General features: G+C 36.4%; 1 protein-coding gene across 1 annotated transcript in view; it reads right to left on the bottom strand.

Annotated features, from left to right (window-relative positions):
- The window catches only part of TTN (titin), a 274,001-nt gene that overhangs the window by 106,735 nt on the left and 146,343 nt on the right, over positions 1 to 20,923 (bottom strand). Inside the window, 27 exon segments of the mRNA XM_039222380.1 lie at positions 49 to 315; positions 439 to 565; positions 741 to 880; positions 969 to 1,232; positions 1,371 to 1,637; positions 2,753 to 3,016; positions 3,109 to 3,235; positions 3,752 to 3,891; positions 4,061 to 4,336; positions 4,580 to 4,858; positions 5,030 to 5,431; positions 5,960 to 6,010; positions 7,828 to 7,917; positions 8,786 to 8,848; positions 9,295 to 9,387; positions 10,002 to 10,073; positions 10,983 to 11,063; positions 13,324 to 13,392; positions 14,688 to 14,801; positions 18,442 to 18,519; positions 18,790 to 18,879; positions 19,351 to 19,434; positions 19,834 to 19,911; positions 20,037 to 20,120; positions 20,251 to 20,334; positions 20,472 to 20,555; positions 20,722 to 20,805. Of these exon segments, the coding sequence (XP_039078311.1) occupies positions 49 to 315; positions 439 to 565; positions 741 to 880; positions 969 to 1,232; positions 1,371 to 1,637; positions 2,753 to 3,016; positions 3,109 to 3,235; positions 3,752 to 3,891; positions 4,061 to 4,336; positions 4,580 to 4,858; positions 5,030 to 5,431; positions 5,960 to 6,010; positions 7,828 to 7,917; positions 8,786 to 8,848; positions 9,295 to 9,387; positions 10,002 to 10,073; positions 10,983 to 11,063; positions 13,324 to 13,392; positions 14,688 to 14,801; positions 18,442 to 18,519; positions 18,790 to 18,879; positions 19,351 to 19,434; positions 19,834 to 19,911; positions 20,037 to 20,120; positions 20,251 to 20,334; positions 20,472 to 20,555; positions 20,722 to 20,805 (3,852 nt within the window).

Genomic DNA, 20,923 nt, shown 5'->3' with positions numbered 1-20,923 from the left:
ATATATATGTATATTTAAATGTGGTCTATTTAATAAAAGAATATTTACCTTCAATGATCAGCTTGCCACTTGTGTGTTTATCTTCGGCTTCAAACATGTATTTTGCCTCATCTTCAAAGGCAGCTGACTTGATCACCAGTGAATGTCTGGTGCCATCCTTTATAAGCTCAAATTTGTCATCACCGGTGATTTCCTGGGTTCCTTTCAGCCAACGGAATGTTTTGGGCTCCCTGGATACTTCACACTCAAACTTCGCCTCATCTTTCTCAAAGACTTTCACATCACTGAGAGGTGTGATAAAGATGAGTGGCAGTTCTGCGAAAAGAGGGTGGTGTGGATGAAGCCAGATTAGGCTTCCACTCATAACCCCAGATCAAATTGGGATCTTGAAGTCTCGCAAAGAAAATAACAAAAGGGTGGCTGACAGGCAGAGCCTACCTTTCACCTTCAGATTGGCTGCAGATTTAGCATTGGCAGCCTGGAAGGAGACCTCCCCTGTCATATCCAGCTGGCAGTTATAAAGGACCAGAACATGCTTCTTCCCATCTTCAATGATTTCGCAGTCCTGTTCGGAGTGAGGGGTAAAAGGAAAGAGGAAGAAGAACATCATTTTCATAACTGGTCATTCTTACAGATCATCAAGACATTGTAAACCAGAAGTATATCTTTTTTTTTTTTTTTTTTCCCACCCTGAACCACCAAGCAAGCCCTGACTGTGTGATTGGATAACCTTGACTTACAGGGGAAGCAGTTAAAGGCTCTCCTTTTAATTTCCACTGGCCATGAACATCTGGTTCAGAAAGTTCAATTTCAAAGCGAGCCGTTTCACCAACAAACAATTCCACTCCGTACAGAGGCTTTTCCACTTTTATTAGTCGAGCTGAAATTCCACAAAAATTTGTTAGGATGACTGAACAAATAAACTGCACGTTCAAATAGGGTGAATTTAAAAATGTTGAGCGACTCACCCTCAACAGTAACGTTGGCTTTTGTCTGGTCGGTGCCACAGTCACACATATATTCGCCTTTATCTTTGAGTTCTGCCTTTTTGATTTTTAAGATGTGGCGCAGGCCATCCGTCTTGATAGAGTATTTCGGTGAAGCTACAATCTCTTCACCATCTTTGAACCATTTCACTGGCACGTCTTTGCTCACCTCACACTTGAGAATAATCTCATCCTTCTCAACTCCAGTTTTGTCGTGTAATTTCACGGTGAAGTAGGGGTCGGCCTCTGTGAAAGTGGTTCAGCAGATCGTCAGAAGCATGTGAAAATTCAAGTTGATGAGAATTACAAGTTACAAAGTATGTAAGGACCGCCCACTCTCACTGTCCCCAAAGCAGCTATCTAGTTACCACTGGTCAGATTTACCTAAGACCTTGAGGTTTGCAGTGGAGCTCAGGTCCTTCACTTGAGCTTTTATCTGGGATATATCATCCAGTGTCACCTCTCTCATTTCCAGTTTGTGGGTCTTGCCCTCAGATGAGATGAGTACAGTCCTGCTTGTGTGGAGTTTGGCATCATTTTTGAACCAGACAACATGCATCTTTTCATGAGAAAGCTCGCAAACAAAAGTTGCTGTTTCACCTTCTTTCACCGTTTGGTCTTCAAGAGGCGATATGAATTTCAACCTTATACCTGCAGTATAAGCACGGAGAATGTGCTGAGACACACAATTTACCTTCAGAAATATTCCACTTTAATCCGCCAAGGGCAAAAGGAGCCATTTCATGTAGCATTTATTTATTCATCCTTTCAAATGGGGTCATTCTCCATTTAAAAATAATTAAGGGGCTTCTTTTGGCAGCAATGTAACAGTAAAGTCCTGGTGCCAGTTGGCACTTATTGGTATTAGAACTTGGCATTCACAGCATAAGCCTTGAGAGTTAGCTTTTCTTTTTGTGATACAAGTACCTGACTTAAGCCTCGATTGCCAAGCATCCACCTCAGAGATGGCTATCCCGAATAAACACCTTGCCGGCCACAGGGTTAGATAAGAAGCCAGGCTGGGTCCCTCCCCAGCACACCCCACAGCTGCCTCTGTTTTGAGGACTTTGGTTGATTTTGATAACTGACCATTTGGGCCATATGTTTCTTCTCTTCACTCACTTAAAGATTTTTTTAAAATGTTTATTCGTTTTTTTGAGAAAGACAGAGAGAGAGAGCATAAGTTGAGGAGTCACAGAGAAAAAAAGGGAGACAGAATCTGAAGCAGGCTCCAGGCTCTGAGCTGTCAGCACATAGCCCAATGCGGGGTTGCACTCACCAGCTTTGAGATCATGACCTGAGCCAAAGTCAGATGCTTAACCAACTGAGCCACCCAGGTGCTCCTCTCTTCCCTTCATTTAAAATCCTGCTCTTATGTTTTAAATTTACTGATAGAGAGTGAGCCCATAAAACCACAGACCGTCAACCTCAATAAAAGTGGAATGCCCAGGCCCATTCTCTACCCCTCACTCCAAACACACACACACACACACACACACACACACACACACACAATCCTGGTACTGTGGCCTGCTGTGCTGAGTAATCTCCAGGTCCTGTAAGTTATAAACCTTGTCTCATTTAATGCTTCCTGATGGGTACTGCTGAGCGCATTGTGCAATCATAATAAGAACCATAAGGGCTAGTCCAGCCACAACACTGGTTGTTGACAGGATGAGACTGGTACACATAGCATTCTACCTCTAAAGTCATAGGTCTGTATGTTTAAATGTGGGATATTATAGCCAGATCTCATCAGCGCCTACCTGTAACAAATAATCGTGCTGAGCTCTTCTTGCCCTCCACCTCAGCAGTATAGACTCCTTCATCACTGAATTGAGAATCATTGATAACAAGAATGTGTTTCTTTCCATCAACAATGATATCAAACTTGTCAGATGCCTTGATTATATCAGGTCCTTTAGACCATATAACATTCGCCTCTCGAGTGAGGACACATTCAAATCGAGCCTGTCGCCTTTCTGGAACAGTGACATCCTTCAGGGGTACAGCAAAGTCAAGTTCGATTTCTGAAAATCAAACATTAAGAATGAGGTTTTTCAGAATGCCCAGGGCCATGTAATGAGGTTGAGCCCAACTCATGCGTTCTAAAAACCCATACCTTTTACTGTCAGAATGGCAGTTGTAAACGCATTAAGTGCCTGGTAAAGGACTTCCCCAGCCTGGTCCAGTTTGACTTTGTGCAAAGTTAAGAACCGTTTTCCACCTTCTGCTCTGATTTCACAGGTCTGAAAAACAATGGTCTTAGTTAACATTTGGAAGAGATAAATTCCCTCGAGGAGAAATGTTTCAGATACAGATGTCTACAGATGTCATAAAAATTACTACTAATAAAATTAAGTAAGGGGTTCCTGGGCAGTTCAGTCAGTTAAGCAGCCACCTCTTGATTTCAGCTCAGGTCAAGATTTCACGGACTGTGAGTTTGAGCCACACATCAGCCTCTGCACTGATAAGTGTGGAGCCTGCATGTGATTCTCTCTTTCCCACTCCCTCTGCCCTTCCCCCACTCATGCTCTTTCAAAATAAATAAATAAACTTTAAAAAATAAGTAAAAAATCTTGACATAAAATATTAAAAAATTGCCCGAGCTGTCCACAAACAGTGGATCAAAGTTTCCCCTTCTTTTTGAGACTTTAGAACCCTGAAATAACTGCATCATTATTGAACCAAATCTGAATGTTAAATCTGAATATACAATGTGTACATTTTATGTGACTGACAACTCAAAATCAGAAATGACTCACAGGTGAGGGCCGCAGAAGTTCACCCTTCAGTTTCCATTGTCCAGGAATGTCTGCCTCTGAGATTTCAGCATCAAAGCTTGCACTTTCTTTCTCGTAAATGGTAACATCCTCTATTGGTTTAAGCAATTCAACTTCACGTTCTGTATTGATCAGGGATGAAAAATCATAATGCTTTCAACAATCTGACAACACTTTGGTTTCTTTCTTCCCTTCCCTTTTTATTATTTATTTATTTTTTTTTTGGTGTGCTATTTTGCCTTATTCATACACAAAACTTATCTTTCAGAATAAAAGGAAAGGGTGTTATACCTCCAAGGGTCAGCTTTGCGGGATATCTCTTCCCTTCAATTTCCACTGCATATTCATCAATATCTTCTGGTGTAGCATTCTTGACTTTGAGGAATAGCTGATTTCCTTCTTTTACTATCTCAGTCTTATCATTTGGTTCCAAGGGGAGTTCATCATATCCCTTGAACCACTTAATGTTTGGAGTATCCTTTGCTATTATACAGGAGAAAATAGCCGTCCCCTTGGGTTTCACATGCTGATCTCGTATCGGTTTCACCAGCCAGTCTCTAATGACTTCTGCATGAAAATGAGATCAGAAAAACACTCATATAATATAAATAACTTGCTTAGTAAATTTCAGAAGTAGGAAAAAATTCTCTCAAAACTGGATATAGTTAATCTGTTATGATATGTTGATACTCCCCCCCTTAGATAAGGTATAAGGCTTGGAAATAAAGTTCTCTCTTCCATTTTGTTAATATAATGAGCAGTACTAATAGGTATAATAAGCAGAACAAAATTTCCTAACAAAGTACTGACCTACTACTTTGACACAGGATGAACATTCCAGGTTGTTGGCATTTTCCACAGTAACTGTGTATGTTCCGGCATCATTGTCATCTGCATCATTGATGGTCAGGGCTCGCATCAAGCCAATGATGCCAGGCACAATTTTGCCAGGTTTTTCTACCACAATCTTCCCATCCTTCCTCCAGACCACGTCACGCTCTTTGTTTAACTCACAGCTCAGGTACAATGGCTGTCCTTTGACCACCGTGACTTCCTCTTCAAGTGTTTTTACAAAACGCACAGGAAGTTCTGTGGAGAATTTCAATATTAAAAATCTACAAAGACTTTTCAATATACATACAATATTTTCAGTGATATAAAACTCCTATTGCTTTTGTCTATAAAGTTACAGTAAAAATAGCTACTGAGGTTTGTTTTATTAAAATTAATAGGGACCATATACAGAAGATTGGAAATTACCTTCTACAACAAGCTTAGCTGTGGAGGTCTTCTCCTTATTTCCCAAACGTAACACACAGGTGTATTCGCCGGCATCGGAAAGCTGGACATCCATTATATGCAGCTTTCTGTCTTTACCATCTGCGATGAATCTGTGCTTTGGGCTCTCACGGATATTGCTACCATCTTTCATCCAGCTTGTAATTGCAGTGGAGGGGGAGACTAAACATTCAAAGATTGCAGAAGACCCGACGGACTCTGCTTCAGTCAAGACGATGTCTTTGATTTCTTTCACAAACTTCAATGGCACAGCCTTTAGCTGGTATGTGAATGGGGCTTCATCAGGAGGTTTCTCCCCACCACTTCCTGGTCTTAACTTTTTCCTTTCAGCTTCTATTGGTGATGGAGTCTTTTTGGCTACACCTGATTCAAAACAAAAGTTGATTTGGCTTTTTCATTAGGGTCAGAAGTGCATACATAGCTGCCTGATGGATAAAACCATTGATAGAGCAACTTGAAGAGGAGAACATTAAAGAGTAGGCAATTGAAAGGTCAATTGAATTTATACTGCCTTCTTTCAGATAGGAAAATGAGATGGCATAAGGAAGCCGTGAATAATAAATGCTCTTCATCTTCTCATTTTAAACCAAATATAAAATGTCCTGATTAATGCCTAATTATTTTATCGGTCATGTATAAATATCATGCATATGAAGAATGAACCTGAGAACTTATGGGGTTCGTTATGCTAAAAATTAATTGGTTATATATAATACCCACTTGAATAACATTAGAAGTATATTACTTGAATTATCAGAAGGCATATTAGTTTTAGCAGAATCAATTGGGAATAATGAAGATTGTTAGAAACTTTAAAATTGTTTTTCTTTTTGAAGGTAACTTTTTCCAGAGTGAAAGGTTACAATTTAGGTGCAGGGAAATGAGTCTTACCTTTGATGGGACCTTTCGGCTTGGCAGCCTCCTCTTTAGGTGCTTTGGCTTCTGAGATACAAAGAAAAGTCAGCATTTAAACAATTTTCAGATCTATTTTATGTGTAGTAGTAAACCATGCAGGGTGAGCCATATTCTTTATTATAAATGTTAATTCATGAAGAGAAATTGGCTTTATTTATATGACTTAGATGGAGAATACTTTGCTACTTCCAAGAAGGCATACTCTGATCAGTATCATCTGGTCAGTGATGTGACCAAGATAAATTACCAACGTATTTAAGGATTAAAAAATTACTTTCAGCAAGTGCCTTTATTCTCCCATTTCTGGGAAAAGGCTTCCTCTTGCCTTATGAGAAAGTTCTAGTCTTGCATAGCTACGCAAAGTATTTGATATCATTATGTATGTGTTGGGTAAGTGAACAGAGGAAAGAAGTTTTTGTGAACAAGGAATCAATGTAGGCAAAAGGGAAATGGCCCAGAAATTACCAAAAGCCTAATTTCTTTTAATTGGGTGGACAAATCCAGTAAAGATTAAGTGGTCCTACACACATATGGATTCCTTTGAAGAGTTCCCTTAATTAGACAATGAACTGAGGCAGAAGCAAGACATTTCCTCTGTTTAGAGTTTAATGAAATGATTAATGTGGCAAAATATAAACGGTAGAACCAACTCTCTAGTTTCAGCCCCCGGGAGTGGGAGAAAAGCTTCATTTTTACTTAATCAGCTCACTGGCAGTTATTATCCTTTCCTGAACTAATAAAAGGTATCACATTGCAATGATAAAAGTTTAACAGAGTAATGCCTAAATCATAAATATCAGTGACAAAATATAGTAACATAAATAAATATTAAACATAAGCTACAGCCCAAAGAATACAGTATATTGTCTTACATCATTAAACGTAGTAAAAAATTTATCGTGCCTACTATGTGCCAGGCAGGCACTGTGCTATTTTACATATTTTAATCTTTATAATAATCCTATGAGGCAGATATAATTGTTTATCTGATTTTGCAGACTAGGGAAGTAAAATTTAAACAGATTAAATAACTAGCCAAGGATCAAATAGTTAGGACACATATTTATCAATGATCAAAACATATCAAATCATTTTTGGTTTTGAGATCACTATCTAAGTGACAAACTACTAATGGCTTATGTATAACTAATAAGTATCTTATGTTTGTACTTGAGATCGTTAACGCCACCGAGTTAGTACATCTAAGAAAACTGCTATTGACCTAAATTCTTATACAGACTTAAAGGCTGAACTACACAGTCTTTTTTTTTTTTTTTTTTGGTCTCTCCTTTTTTTATTGTGGTAAAATATGCCTAGCATAAAATTTACCGTTTTAACCACTGTAACAGGAATACAATTCAGTTGCATTAAGTATATTTACAATGTTATGCAATCATCAACACCACCCATTTCCTGAACTTTCTCATTATCTAATATGCAGTCTTTTTTAAAGAAGGAGAAATGTTTCCTACAGGGCACGTGGGGGAATTTGGATATCCACAGACTGCCTAGATTTATGTCCTTAGAGTGTCTGTCTGTCTCCTTAGTTTTCATCAGCCTTGAACACATTCATTTCTTAATTTCAAAAGTATATAAAGCAATGATCAATCAAATCAATGATCAAATCAAATGATCCAATCAAAACATGGTATGTACCCATGGCTGACAGATATCAGCCATGGGTATATCAGATGATGAAAGTCTAATCAAGGATTTATATGCACCCTCCCCACTCCCACCTTGATGATGCCTACATTTCAACAAGAGGGCTTGAATTTTAATGAAGTATGAATACTTTAAGCTAACAAAACAAACAAGCAAACAGAAAACTATAGAACAAATACCTGCTTTCTTTCCAACTACTGGCACGGTCACCGGGGCAGCGATGGGAGTGGGTGCGGGCTCCACAGGAGGTGGTTTGATTATTTTCACTTCTGTAGAGAGATGTCCATTGCATTAATGTATCCATTTGTCTCTTACTAAAATCTCATTTAGTTGCATATTTGCCTTTTGATGTAATTTTAGAATTTTCAAATCACTAGTTTTTCAGAGAATAATATGTTCTAATTATAATTTAATCTTTATATAGTATAATATATTCAATATATTCCAAAATACTTAAGGGGCGCCTGGGAGGCTCAGTCGGTTAATCGTCCGACTTTGGCTCAGGTCATGATCTCATGGTTTGTGGGTTCGAGCCCTGCATTGGGCTCTGTGCTGACAGCCAGCTCAGAGCTTGGAGCCTGTTTCAGATTCTGTGTCTCCCTCTCACTCTGACCTTCCCCTGCTCAGGCTGTCTCTCTCTCTGTCTCTCAAAAAAAAAAAAAAAAAAAAATTAAAAAACATTAGAAAACTACTTAATTATATTGAATAAAATAAATAAAAACTAAAGATATATTGGGGCATTGGAAATCATTTGATGCATGCTAACTTTTACTCCCTTTTTTAAGCTACGTATTTGCTAAAAAAAAAAAAAAAAAAAGAAAGAAAGAAAAGGAAAAGAAAAGAAAGAAAGAAAAAGAAAATTGCAGCTCCAAAATGGTGTCACTTTGACCAAGTTCCCAAAATGGGACTTAATACTCAGTCTAATTGCTGTTTCAACCTCCCTCCAGAAATGGGGGCTAAGTCACGAAGTTTTTCTTCCCATCAGCACCAAAGAGTGGGTCACCTGGGTCTTTTCTAACCCCTAAGAAAGAAAGATAATCTGCAATGATAAACCCCCCTGCCTTTTCCACTAGCAACGTTATTTGTAATGAAGCATGAAAGGAATATGCTGTTGATATCGAAGATAAGTTTGCTTACCTGGTTCAGGCTTTGGTTTGGGTTCAGGTCCAGGGAGAGGTATTGCTGGCTTAATTTCAGGCACTAAAATAATTCACAATAGTAAGCAAGTGATCGCAGTAGTTTGGAAGTTTTTCACAAACTCGAACCAAAACTGGACAGACTTAATTAATAGATCTTGGGAGATACTAGAATTTATACACATACAGTCACCAAATCAAGTATTTGATCTAAGTTTGTTTTGCATTTGAAACAAAAGATTTGGAAAATAATAGTAAAGCATTTTATTGGTTCTAATATTGTTATTCATCAAATTACCCATTTCTTTCCTAGTGCTTAAAACATATTTATTTAACAAATGGGTGGTCATTAGCCAAGTTCACATAAGAGTGAAATGGTACAGAAAATTAAAGCTGTTTGTGATGAGCAGATTAAGGTCATGTGTTCAAATCTTAATGCCAGTGTAATGGTATTTAAAATGATGCATATTTGCAGTTTTAGAGACTAAGAAAGTGCCAGTAAGTTTGTACCTTTTACTGGTTCAGGAACTTTCCTTTCTCTTTTTGTGACAGCTGGAGGTACTTCAGCCTCTTCAACCGCTTTTGGAGGTGGTGGCTCTGGTACTTTAAGATAAGATTATTTTCTAGTGTTATTTGAATAGTTAGAAATCAATTGACCTGAAATAATCAGATCAAACTATTTTTCAAAAGCTCCATTAATGGCTTTTAACAAAACCTTATATTGTATCAATTAATTTCTATTTTCTCTTCTTGACTCTGCCTCAGTTTATTTGACTTTCTCTTATTCCATCCACATGTGTTCCAATTCCATCAGCTCTTGCTGTCTAAATCACTTCCATAACAGTTCCCAATAAATACATCCTTTGAAAATAGGCTAATGATAAAAATCAGTCCACTTAAAAGCCCCCCAATTCTGTGCCACATTTGTTGACACCCTCCCATGAAGTTATTTTGCAGCCATTTTGATTATTTCACAATCATTTCTACCAGAAGGACCAGTGGCAAAGTAATAACAATAATGAAGTACAGGGACATACATGAATGGATATGAAATTACTATAAAGATATTTAAACAGAAAGCAGACAATGGAAAGCACAGACTATTTCACAGACGAAATATGAAGCTATGTTTATATTTAACTCCAATAGTGTTTACAAGATAAACCTTTTGTTAAATGTCCATTTGGTTAAAAGAGAATTGTTACTGAGATTCCTACCTGGTTTTTTAATTTTTTCTAGTTTTTTAGGTTCTACTTTAGGTTCTTCTTCTTCGGGCCTCTTTCTTAGAACTTAAAAGACAAAAAGGTTTATATGTAAACGAAGACAAACAAACTAATGAAGATGTTGAGCTAGACAAATGCAAATAATGCACAAAGCAAAGAAAATGAAAAGCATGCCACCTGGTACACTGGGAAATTAGCATTTACACTAGAAGTGCTTGTTTTTAAGAAAAAAAACAAAGGTTGTTATATTAATTAGAATAACACTCAGAGTCACTTTATATCCACGTACATAGGCAATCTGTTGTTCAGAGACAACTCCATTGCAAAAATGACCAAATCACAAAATGAATAATTTTAACTAGCAACAAATTTGAATAAGTCAATGTTCTAATATAATGAGGAGTTTTTAAATAAGTATAAAGTTTACTTAAGTGGAGATAGCCAAAGAACTGTGGCCTAGATATCCATAATTCTGCATGAAGAAAATGTTACAACTCGATTCTTCATCTGAAAATCCTGCTTTCAATTCTTGAATATTTTATTAGTAGAAAGAAATGTTCAGTTTTTTAAAAAAATTTATTAATTGTGATGGTCCTGTGTCACACTTTAAATCTGAATACTGAATTTAGGCTTACATAGTTCCCCTGTAATTTTGGGTACTTAATAGGTTTAGTGTATTTTACTACATAATTTGATTACAGACATGATAGCTGGGGTCATTATTAGCTTAGAGCATTATCAATTTGGTTATGTCTATTTATGTAAATTTCAAAACACTGTGAATGCTCACAAAATTTCTGTCTTCTTTTAAAAAAGACATGGAAATGATAACCTTCCCAATTTTCAATGCAACTCTAAATGAATTGTGATAAATCAAGTAATCTCTTGAAGACCAAGAGACAGAAACATTTTGTAAGCTTTCAAGTCTATTTCTGGTCAATATAAAGCTAATAAAACAGTTGAAAAATACTATACCGCTTTTGAGAACAACTTCTTCCTTTGGTTGAGGCTTAGGTTCAGGAAGTAATTTGCGAACTTTCTTTTCAACTCCAGGCACTTAAAAGAATATGATTTCAAATTTTGAAGTGAATTCATATAAAAAGTAAATTTCAACAAAAAAGGTCTCTTTCAAAACTAGTTAACTGCAGTGCATAAGTAATAATGTTTGTTGCATATAAATATCACAGAATTTAAAAGCAAACAATATACATCAGGTTATTTCCTCTGCAAACATCTACATAGCCTTGTGACATATTCCACTGCATTTATTACAGGCAAATATATTCATCTTAAATGAGGGTAGAAAATTATTGTATATTGACTTTATGAATCTTTGATCACATCCAGAGTTCTTGACACCATCTTTGCCCCAATCTGCAATTATAGATTGTTCAAATCTATATTGGTATCTCCCAAACAGTTAATTACATTAAAATGACACTGGTAAGTGTTAGTGTCATTATTCAATCTTCTCCGCTGGTAAGAGAAGAAAGCCAAGGGATCTGGCTGATGACCTTGATGTTGGGAAAGGGCCATTCTCATTTTCTTAACAGAAGAGAAATATTGTTTCTTAAGATCTCCTTTTTGAAATAATGCCTAAATTATAAAACTACAGACTTTGAGTGCTGGTGTTGGAGGTATTTTTAACGAATAAAAAAATGGTCTTGAATTGAGACTAAAAGGGACCCAAGTCTAAGTTCATTCTCTTTTGCATCTTCAGTGATTATCAGAGATGGTGGAAGATATTATATAGAGCATATATGATGTTTCTCTTCCTCTTCCTCCTATAGCCCCCTCATAGATTTGAATGGAAAAAAGAGAAACACTAGGTGCTTATTAAACCACTTTACCTCTCTACTAATGTCAATTAAAACCAATTTAAAACATTATTTTGTATCACTTAACACCATATTTGTTTATTCATGTGAAATCTGAATTTTAGATATTTCTATAAAATTTCCCATTTGGTGCATTAAACAAGATATTCGCAATCCACTAAATAGGTTTTTTTTTTTAAGTGATGATGATAACTTTGCGTAACTGCAAAACCTAAATATACAAGAGGTCAATATGTAAGCATTTCATTTTAAATGATTTTTTTCTGTCAAGTATTTTAAGTAAAAGTTCACACTTAAACATCAAACTTTTTTATTCATGATAAATTGTCCTGACTTTCAATACTATTTTATTGTTACCAATATTCTCAATGTGTAACCATTTTCATTGATCAAACCTGGAGAGACAACCACACATCTAATTAATGTAAGGATGGCATATACCCTTTACTTATGTGATGGACAGAGTGGAAATACATCTTTGCATTTGTTTTTCCATATTATTTTATTTTTAAGGTCTCACTGACATTTGAGACTCAGGTACAGAACACACCATTGCAGCCATTATTTTTAAAGTTATTATATGTAATTACATGTCATTTGAACGTTTGAGTGGCTTTTCATCATTACTAGTTAACAGCCGTTATAACATCATTTTGTAACCCCTATTTTATAAATCAGGAAATACATATTTAGGTGGGTGATTTTTCTAAAATTCCAGAGTGAATCAGCAACAGATTCAGTTTCTGGGTCTGGATATGAAGATTACTTAAACAGAACACTGCTACCCAATATCCTTACTAGAAAAAATGAATGATTTTATTTTTAACAGAAGATTTTCTAAAATTTATGCTCCATTTATTTTTCTTCAGGCCTAAGTGTAGTTAGGGAAAATGCTGTGTCAAGAGAAATAAATTTTGAAAAATGACCTGCAGCGATTAAGAATGTTCCCTAAAATGTGAGACCTGGACACCTGAAAGAACGTCTTGGAGTCAGTGACAAGAGAGTGACAGGAAAGACCTCAGGAAATCCCTACGAATCATCTCGGTAATTCAGAAGGAAAGCATGACTTACTTTTAATGCTTATAACCCTGGCCAAAATACTGTTGTTTAGGTGAAATTCCAAAGTGTTCTAATATTATTAGCTCCCTGCATTTTAATCTATTATGTGTCCTGATACTAATTTTGGCTAGTCGGGAAAATTAGATATTTTTAAGTTTAGGAAAATGCAAGAAGACATATGTAGATGAGACAAATATAAACAATATCTATCCACAAATGTATGAATTTGATGGGAGACAGAGGAAGCAACACTCATGAGCCAGGACCATAAAAGCTACAAAAATGCAAGAAACAGATGAGATTACTCTGATTATAAATAGAAAGAAAAGAAAGAAGAAAGAACATTCTAGAAGACAGGAAGAGCCAGAAGTCAGATGAAGAATATTGCATATAAATGCATTTCTCAGACTGTGAAATACCTTTCAGAGGTTTAAGCTCCACTTTTTCTGGAACTTCAGGTTTTTCAGGAACTTTCTTCTTCGGAACAGCTTTAAAGAATATAATCTTAGTTGTATTATTTGTATGTTTAGACTAATCTGAAGCAAATTATTAAATATGTGCTCCAAGAGTCAAAACCAAGCTTTGCTTACAACCAAATAGCATTAATAACAGCCAACGGCAGCCACCAAAGAACACACAGGAAGCACTCAAACCACGAAAACATTGCCCTTTTACTCTGACTTTGAGTTGTAAGTATTAAGTCTGGTGGAGAAAGAAGATAACTTTTGTTCTTTGCAGGAAGAAGAAATATTCCTTTGAGTATAAATTTATATTAAGGGAAGTGTATTAAGTGTGTGTCTTCATGGACTAAGAATCAACAGATGAGTAGCCTTTTAAGAGGTGCCCATTTTCTATGTCTGACTTAGAATACCAGAAGTTACCCTTACTGGTCAGGAGGAGTGAAGACGGGGAAGAATCATTACAAGCAGTATTACTCTGGAAGATTCTAGCTTTGCGCATGTGTAGGTGAGTATGGGCAAAGTGCTCATCTAAGATTATATCTAGATTATTTTAGATTGAGAAATCTCATGACACTACAAATAAGACAACTCTGTATTACAATTAAAAGAATAATATGCTTCTGCCAGTTTATTTCAGCTTTTCAAGATGTTATTTTAAAAATTAAGTAATACTGCATCCATTCAAAGAAATATCTAAATGCAAAAAGAAGGGAAATTTAACAATGAGAAGAGATGTTGGGTATCAAATATATTCATAGGCACTCTTTCTGGCTATGCTGAGGACGACTACAGAACACAATTTGGCTTTTATTAAGCTGCAAAAGGAAAAAAAGTGACTGGTCGTTCATATGCTTTCTTCAGATGGTACATGAGCACATATCGGCTGTCAATGCCATAAATATATGACTTAGAATATATTTTAAAATACATGAAATTCTTTAAGAAATAGGTTTAAATTTGTTACTCAATGTTAAAATTTTCATGCAAAGTTTTCTTATACATTCCAAATGCGCAAGATCCCAAATATATGCATGGCGATCACACTTTGGAATCCCGAAACCCTTTCTCCATAAGAAAGTTAGTTGGACAGCCCCTGCATCCAGATGTCCTGGATGAAGCAACCATGATGCATTTTCTGTCAGGTATGACCCGATAAAGCATCCTAAGGCAGCGGAAAACACAGTCTCTATGCAATTCCCACAGCCTGACCATCTTTGCAAGCACACACTCTTAAAAGTAATACACTTCTTGCAAGCACCATTTCAGAAGACTGAAAAGAAGTTTGAAGCAGGTTAACAAAATTTTGGCGTGGCATTTTATACCTTTAAGTTGGAACATTTTCTCCTTCACATCTTCCTTAGGTGGAGCAGGAGGAGGTACTGCAGGCTTTGGTTTGAGTTTTGGTTTCTCAACAACCTTCTTTTCTGGTTCAGGTTCTTGAAAGAGCATTTCAGGAGTGTTAGTACATGTATATGTTAATGAGGATTTGCGTAGATAGTATATTCAGTAGAAATTTAAACATATTTGAAGTAAAAGGTTTTCTTTTTAAGTTCTTATTGGTGTCCAACATAAAACAGTATCCCACATAAAACACAAAAAATCAACATTGTACACAGATAATGAGAAATATAGCAAAGGCACCAATAAAAACAAAGGAAGTATCCATATATGCCACACTGACATGAGATCAACAATACAAAAGACAGGATACATATGAATGAAATGCACATTTAAAACAGAATATCTTACATACAAATGCAAAGAGATTCGTAGAGTAACATAAAACATATAGATGTATATGAAGATGAAGTCTATGATATGAAGATTTAAGTCCAAGTTACTGAATACCTTGTATTGGTATTTCTTCTGGCTGTACTTCAGGTTCAGGTTCAGGTTCTTCAGGTTCAATATACTTTTGAATTTCACGTTCTTTAAAGAATGTTGACAGAGGATATAAGATTGTAAAATTCTTCACAGAGACTCATACAAATTTCATACAGTTGCAAAGATTTTAGTCACAAAAACAAAAATACACAATTCATACAGATTCACTTATATAAAAAAAGAGGTAAGGTTTCTATTACACTAAAACATTCTATTAACTACTTTATTTGATGTATGCTGATGGCAAGTGAGATGACTTAAAATTTGATATGGGGTTATTGTTTGAGCATCCAATGCCATTATTCCAGTTTTGCTTTGGAAACTACCTTTGGGAATTTACAATTACTATCAAGAATAATGAAATTCAAGATGGTACTTCAAAAGAACTACTTGAAAAATGAAGCAAGCATATGCTGGGATGCTTCTGTATATAATTTCAAGAAAGACTGTCACCCTATGAATACTTCCATATTTCTAGTAGGAGACTTCAAGAGATTGAAAAATTATGTGTATGTATATACACACACACACATATATATATATACACACACACATATATATACCTTCAACAGGGGGAGTCACTTTTCTATCAATGGTTATGGATGCTTTTTCTTCATATATTATTTCCTCAGGAGACTCTTCAACTTAAAAAACACAATGTTATATTTTAGACTCTATTCACAAGAGAATCCTGTAACTGCTAAACTACAAGATATCAACTTGGTTATGCTAACATATTCTTCAGATGACCCCAAAATATCAACTTCAGGACATAAGACAGACACAGATCAATACATAAGACCCATCTACAACCAAAGCAAGATGATGGAGACAACTGTCATCTTTCTAAGATTTTGTAAGCAGCCGTGTACCTTGGACAGGTGGAGCTTCTGGCTCTTCAGGGACAGGAATAGATGCTTTCTTTTCTGGGATGATTTCCTTGGGCACTTGAGGCACTTTAAAGACATGGATTTTTTTTTTTTTTTTTTTTTTTTTTTTTTACTGTTAAGAATTTAGAAGATGCACAAGATTCTGCAAACAGCAGGCAAAGAATACAGGGGAAAGAACTTTATCTTACAAGACTTCGTGGGGAATATGGCTTTTTTGGACATTCCAATTTTATAAATGAGTCTTCTCAGCCTTCTTCATTTGCTTCTTTTCCTCTGTGTACCCTTAAAGTGTCAGTGTTCTCCACTGGTCTAACTCTGAAGCTTCTAAAAATCAGCTTTACCATCTTTAAGCAATCACTTCTGTACCCGCAACTCTTATTTCTCTTATTTCTAGATCTACGTCTCCATCTCTGATCTCTTTCCCAAGTTCCAAATGCATATTCCCAACTTCAGTATTTGAAAAGTGAAAAATATATTCATTATCTTTTAACATTAGTTAGGGACCCAATGAACCATTCTCATGGATATCTGGCTACAATCTTTACAATCATCTTGGGCTCCTCTATTTCCCTAATTATTTTGATAATAGACACCAATTCGATCTCCCATCTCTCTCACTCTTGTTCCATTTCTAGCACCACTGATCTTGTCCAACTCTTAATGACCTTAACTAATTGCATTGGCTCTTTAGTATTCTCACCATTTTCTAGTAGCTGGAGCTACTGCCAGTTATTTTTCTGAAGCCCTGCTCTTACTAATTTGTTCACCTGCTTCAGAGGCTTTGAAGCTCCCTGTTGCCTACAGAATAAAGGACACACATCATATGGCCATTCAAAGAACTACTAAATATGACCGTGAGCTGTATATCTATCCTGTTTTTCAAGATACATCATAACCAATCCATCCTCAAATTGCACAAGTTTATTTGACAGCCCTTAAACTTCCTAGATTCTTCTACCTCTGTGTCTTTTGATAGAATCTTCCCTTTGCCTAGGGGCACCTGGGTGGCTTAGTCATTTAAGTGCCTGACTTTGGCTAAGGTCATGATCTCACGGTTCATGAGTTTGAGCCCTGCATCGGGCTCTGTGCTGACAGCTCAGAGCCTGAAGCCTGCTTCGGATTCTGTGTTTTCCTCTCTCTCTGCCCCTCCTCCCCCTCGAAAATAAATAAACATTAAAAAAAATTTTTTTAATCTTCCGTTTGCCTATAAAACCATTTTCTTGGTTGCTACAATGTAAAAATCTGTCAAAACATAAAATGTTACTTCTTCATACACTTTCCCTGATGCTTCTCTGCCTGAAGTTTATCTTCCCTTACTCTGCTTCTGTAACCCCTTCTACTCTGTAGTTATGGTCACTTCCTGTCTCTATAGGAGTTACTGCTATGCATTCTTCTCACTGCATTTAAGGTGCTTGAAGAGGGAACCAGATCTTATTTTTTTTCTAGTATGCCATTTTGTTAGCGGTAAGACATTCAACACAATATGCACAATTGAGCTGTTCTGCACCTTCAATCGGAGGAGGTCCTTTTCTACCACAAGGAACCATGTCATCGCCCCACTGAATCTCCTTATTTTTGTTTTCCTGCTTATCTGTCTCATTGTTTTCTCTTTGCCCTCATTATTTTCCCCTTTTTATCTGGGAAAAGTGGTTTTGCATAAATGTCATTATTTTTTGCTCTGGGAACTATTACTAAAATGCTCACATAGCATTCAGAGAAACAGGTATCATTTCTTCATAGTGGGTACCTTTTTCTGGCAGGGCTTCTGGTTTTTTGGGAGCAGGTACAGGTTCCTTCTTTACCGGAACAAGTTTCTTGGGCACCTCAGGCACTTTGAAGATATTAGTTTTATTTGTAAAAAGAGTATTTAAAAACATTTGACATGTTAAGAATAAAAAATCTATAATTAATGGAATGGTGTTAAAATGACTGGGAACAAAATCAAGAAATTTTTGTCCTTAGTTATGCAATAAGGACAGATATCAAATTACTTTATATAAATATTATCAATGATGACATGAATACCTTTAGCTGCTGGTATTTCTGGCTTCTTAACAGTTGGAACTTTCTTCACTGGGACAACTTTCTTTGCCATCTCAGGTACTTTAAAGATATTAGTAGCATTTAATAATATAAAATTGCAAGATGCAACATGTACACATTAATTTGACAAGTCTGTCCAACACACCAACATTTAGGTAACAGTTACACACAGAATACAACACAATACATAATAAAAAGTGTCCAATTTTAGACAGCACACAGAAAAGAAGCAAATACTGATTTACTTTACTAGAAGTACCTTTAGGAGGTGGAGCTTCTGGTTTTTTAATAACAGGAACTTTCTTCTCTGGAACAATCTTCTTTGGTTCTTCAGGCACTTGAAAGATGATAATTTCTTTTAGAGTCAAGTGATTACAATGAAAAGTTTAACATTAATGAATGAATAAGATCACACCTATTCCTTTGGTAGGCACACTGTAAAATTCTATAGCTTTGTGTGTGCAAACGACTTCCGGTTTTGCCAATGAAGTCAGATTTCAAATTAGGAGAGAGAAGACTACTGAAATTTTACCTTAAAGAAGACATATGATCAATATAAAAACCAAAGGATGTATTTTCTTCGACAGCACAGGATCCTGCCTTGTACCTGGTGGTGGTGGCGCTTCTGGTTCCTCCTCTTCTACAACAGGAACTGGCTCTTCCTCTTCAGGAGCAACTTCCTCAGGTTCTTCATAGACTTTAAAGATACAGTAAATTTTAATTCCATGTGTGGAACAATAATCTTAAATGCACAAAACACTGAACATAAGAACTAGTCATCTTAATTTCTTCCCTTGTTTGAATTAATATCTTCTCTTATGTTTGTGAAGATGAAATTCGTCTCATTTGCACTGACTTTGGTTTCTATTATTTGAATGTTCGGAAAAGCCCTTTAGGCATTGAACGTCATTTCTAGCCATCGGTTCTGTCTTCCTTTCTGTGTGTATGAGAGAGACTTTAATATAGCTTATGATGTCCTATGTAGATGTTGCTGATTGATAACCCAAATCAGAGCTAATAAGAATAATTAAGACAAATAACTGAAGGATAGAAAATGACCAAGAGATACTGAATTAGAAAAAAAGGAACTGAATTAGAAAAGGAACAAAAAAAGGCTTAAATTAGCAACTGTCATGAGTGGCAAGCTCATTCATGGTCTTACGTGTACCTTCTGGAGGAGGAGACTCTACTTTCTCGGGAACAGGAATGGCTGGTTCCTCTTCTAAGACAGGCTTCTTGGGCACCTCTGGCACTTTAGAGATATTAGTTAGTTTTACTTTTAGGTAGTTGAAAAGTATACAGTTCACGGAATTTATACCACCTCTAGTTCATATCTAAGTCAAATAACCCAGAGACAAATCCAAGAACAAAATTCACAAGGCCAATGATCTGTTCTGAGGTCCACATAGCAGGGAGGAAAAGAGTGGCCTATTAATATTAACAAAAACTCTTCTAATGCTCATGATAGATGCATCAAGTTGTTTTTTTAAATACTGATGTTATTTGAGAACATTTAAACCCTAAAAATCCATAAGGGCAGGTTTGTAATTATGAATATGAGGTTTGACAAACAACAGGGTTTACTATAACAAGTGGACTTTTGAGACAAAGAGGGACTGGTTTTCTGCAGAGTCTCATTAGTGACAGGTACCTTTGGGTGGTGGGACTTCTGGCTTCTTGGGAACAGCAACTTTCTTTTCTGGAACTACTTCTTTTGGAACTTCAGGCACTTTAAAGATATTAGTATTTTAACATTATGAAGAGTGGCTAGTAAACATTCATCACATTTACAGAGAACAAAATACTTTTTAAGAGTTTGAGGTTTTTATCCTCCATTAAATGGTAGACATATACCTTTGGCAGGTGGGACTTCTGGTTTTTTGGGAACCACTGGAGGCACCTTCTTTTCAGGAACAACTTCCTTGGGTACCTCGGGCACTTTAAAAGATATTAGTCATTTTTAGCTCATAGTTTCAATGATATATGAAAACCATTAAATACAGCAGTGGAACCCAACACTTGAAAGACAGACATTTTTCTGTAGGAGGTCGATGGCCATGAGAAATACCTTTCACTGGTGCTGGTTCGGGTTTTTTGGCAACAACAGCAGGTGGTTTCTTTTCCGGGACAGGTTTCTTGGGTGGCATGGTCACTAAAGATATTAAGAGTTTATTTTTTTAGTATCAGTGAAGATAAGTAAGAAATGAGACAAAAGCTCAAAATGTCCAGCATCTTCAGGGCGAGAGGGGTAGAAAATTGACCAAGGCAACCTAGCAGCTGACCAAGTACCTTTTGGAGGAGCAGCAGGCTCTGGCTCTTCCACAACTTCAGCTGGAGGCTCTTCTGGGGCAATTTCCTCAGGCTCCTCGTACACTTGAAAGACACAAGCTCATTTTAATACTCGAACTGACTAAAGCATATGAAATGTTTTATGAAAAGATTTTTACAACACTAAGAGTGTTCTTAAAAATACAGGTATATATGTATATTATATACATACCAATACAGTATATATTGGTTTTGATAGTTTCATTATTACCTGCAGGGGGCGGACTTTCCGGTTTGGGAGGAATAACTTCAGGCACCTTCTTTTCCGGAACAGCTGGCTTCGGCACCTCGGGTACTTTAAAGACATTCATATTTTCATGATTAGACAGAGTAGAGACAAATGGACAGTATCAAACACAGTGGCATGGGGGTGACTACCTTTGGCTGGTGGGACTTCAGGCTTTTTAGGAGGC

This window comes from Hyaena hyaena, unplaced genomic scaffold, assembly GCF_003009895.1.
Source record: "Hyaena hyaena isolate Hyena2069 unplaced genomic scaffold, ASM300989v1 scaffold_1123, whole genome shotgun sequence".
Classification (NCBI taxonomy): domain Eukaryota; kingdom Metazoa; phylum Chordata; class Mammalia; order Carnivora; family Hyaenidae; genus Hyaena; species Hyaena hyaena.
Note: the sequence above shows the minus strand (reverse complement) of the source record. Positions and strands in the feature narration are given on the sequence as shown.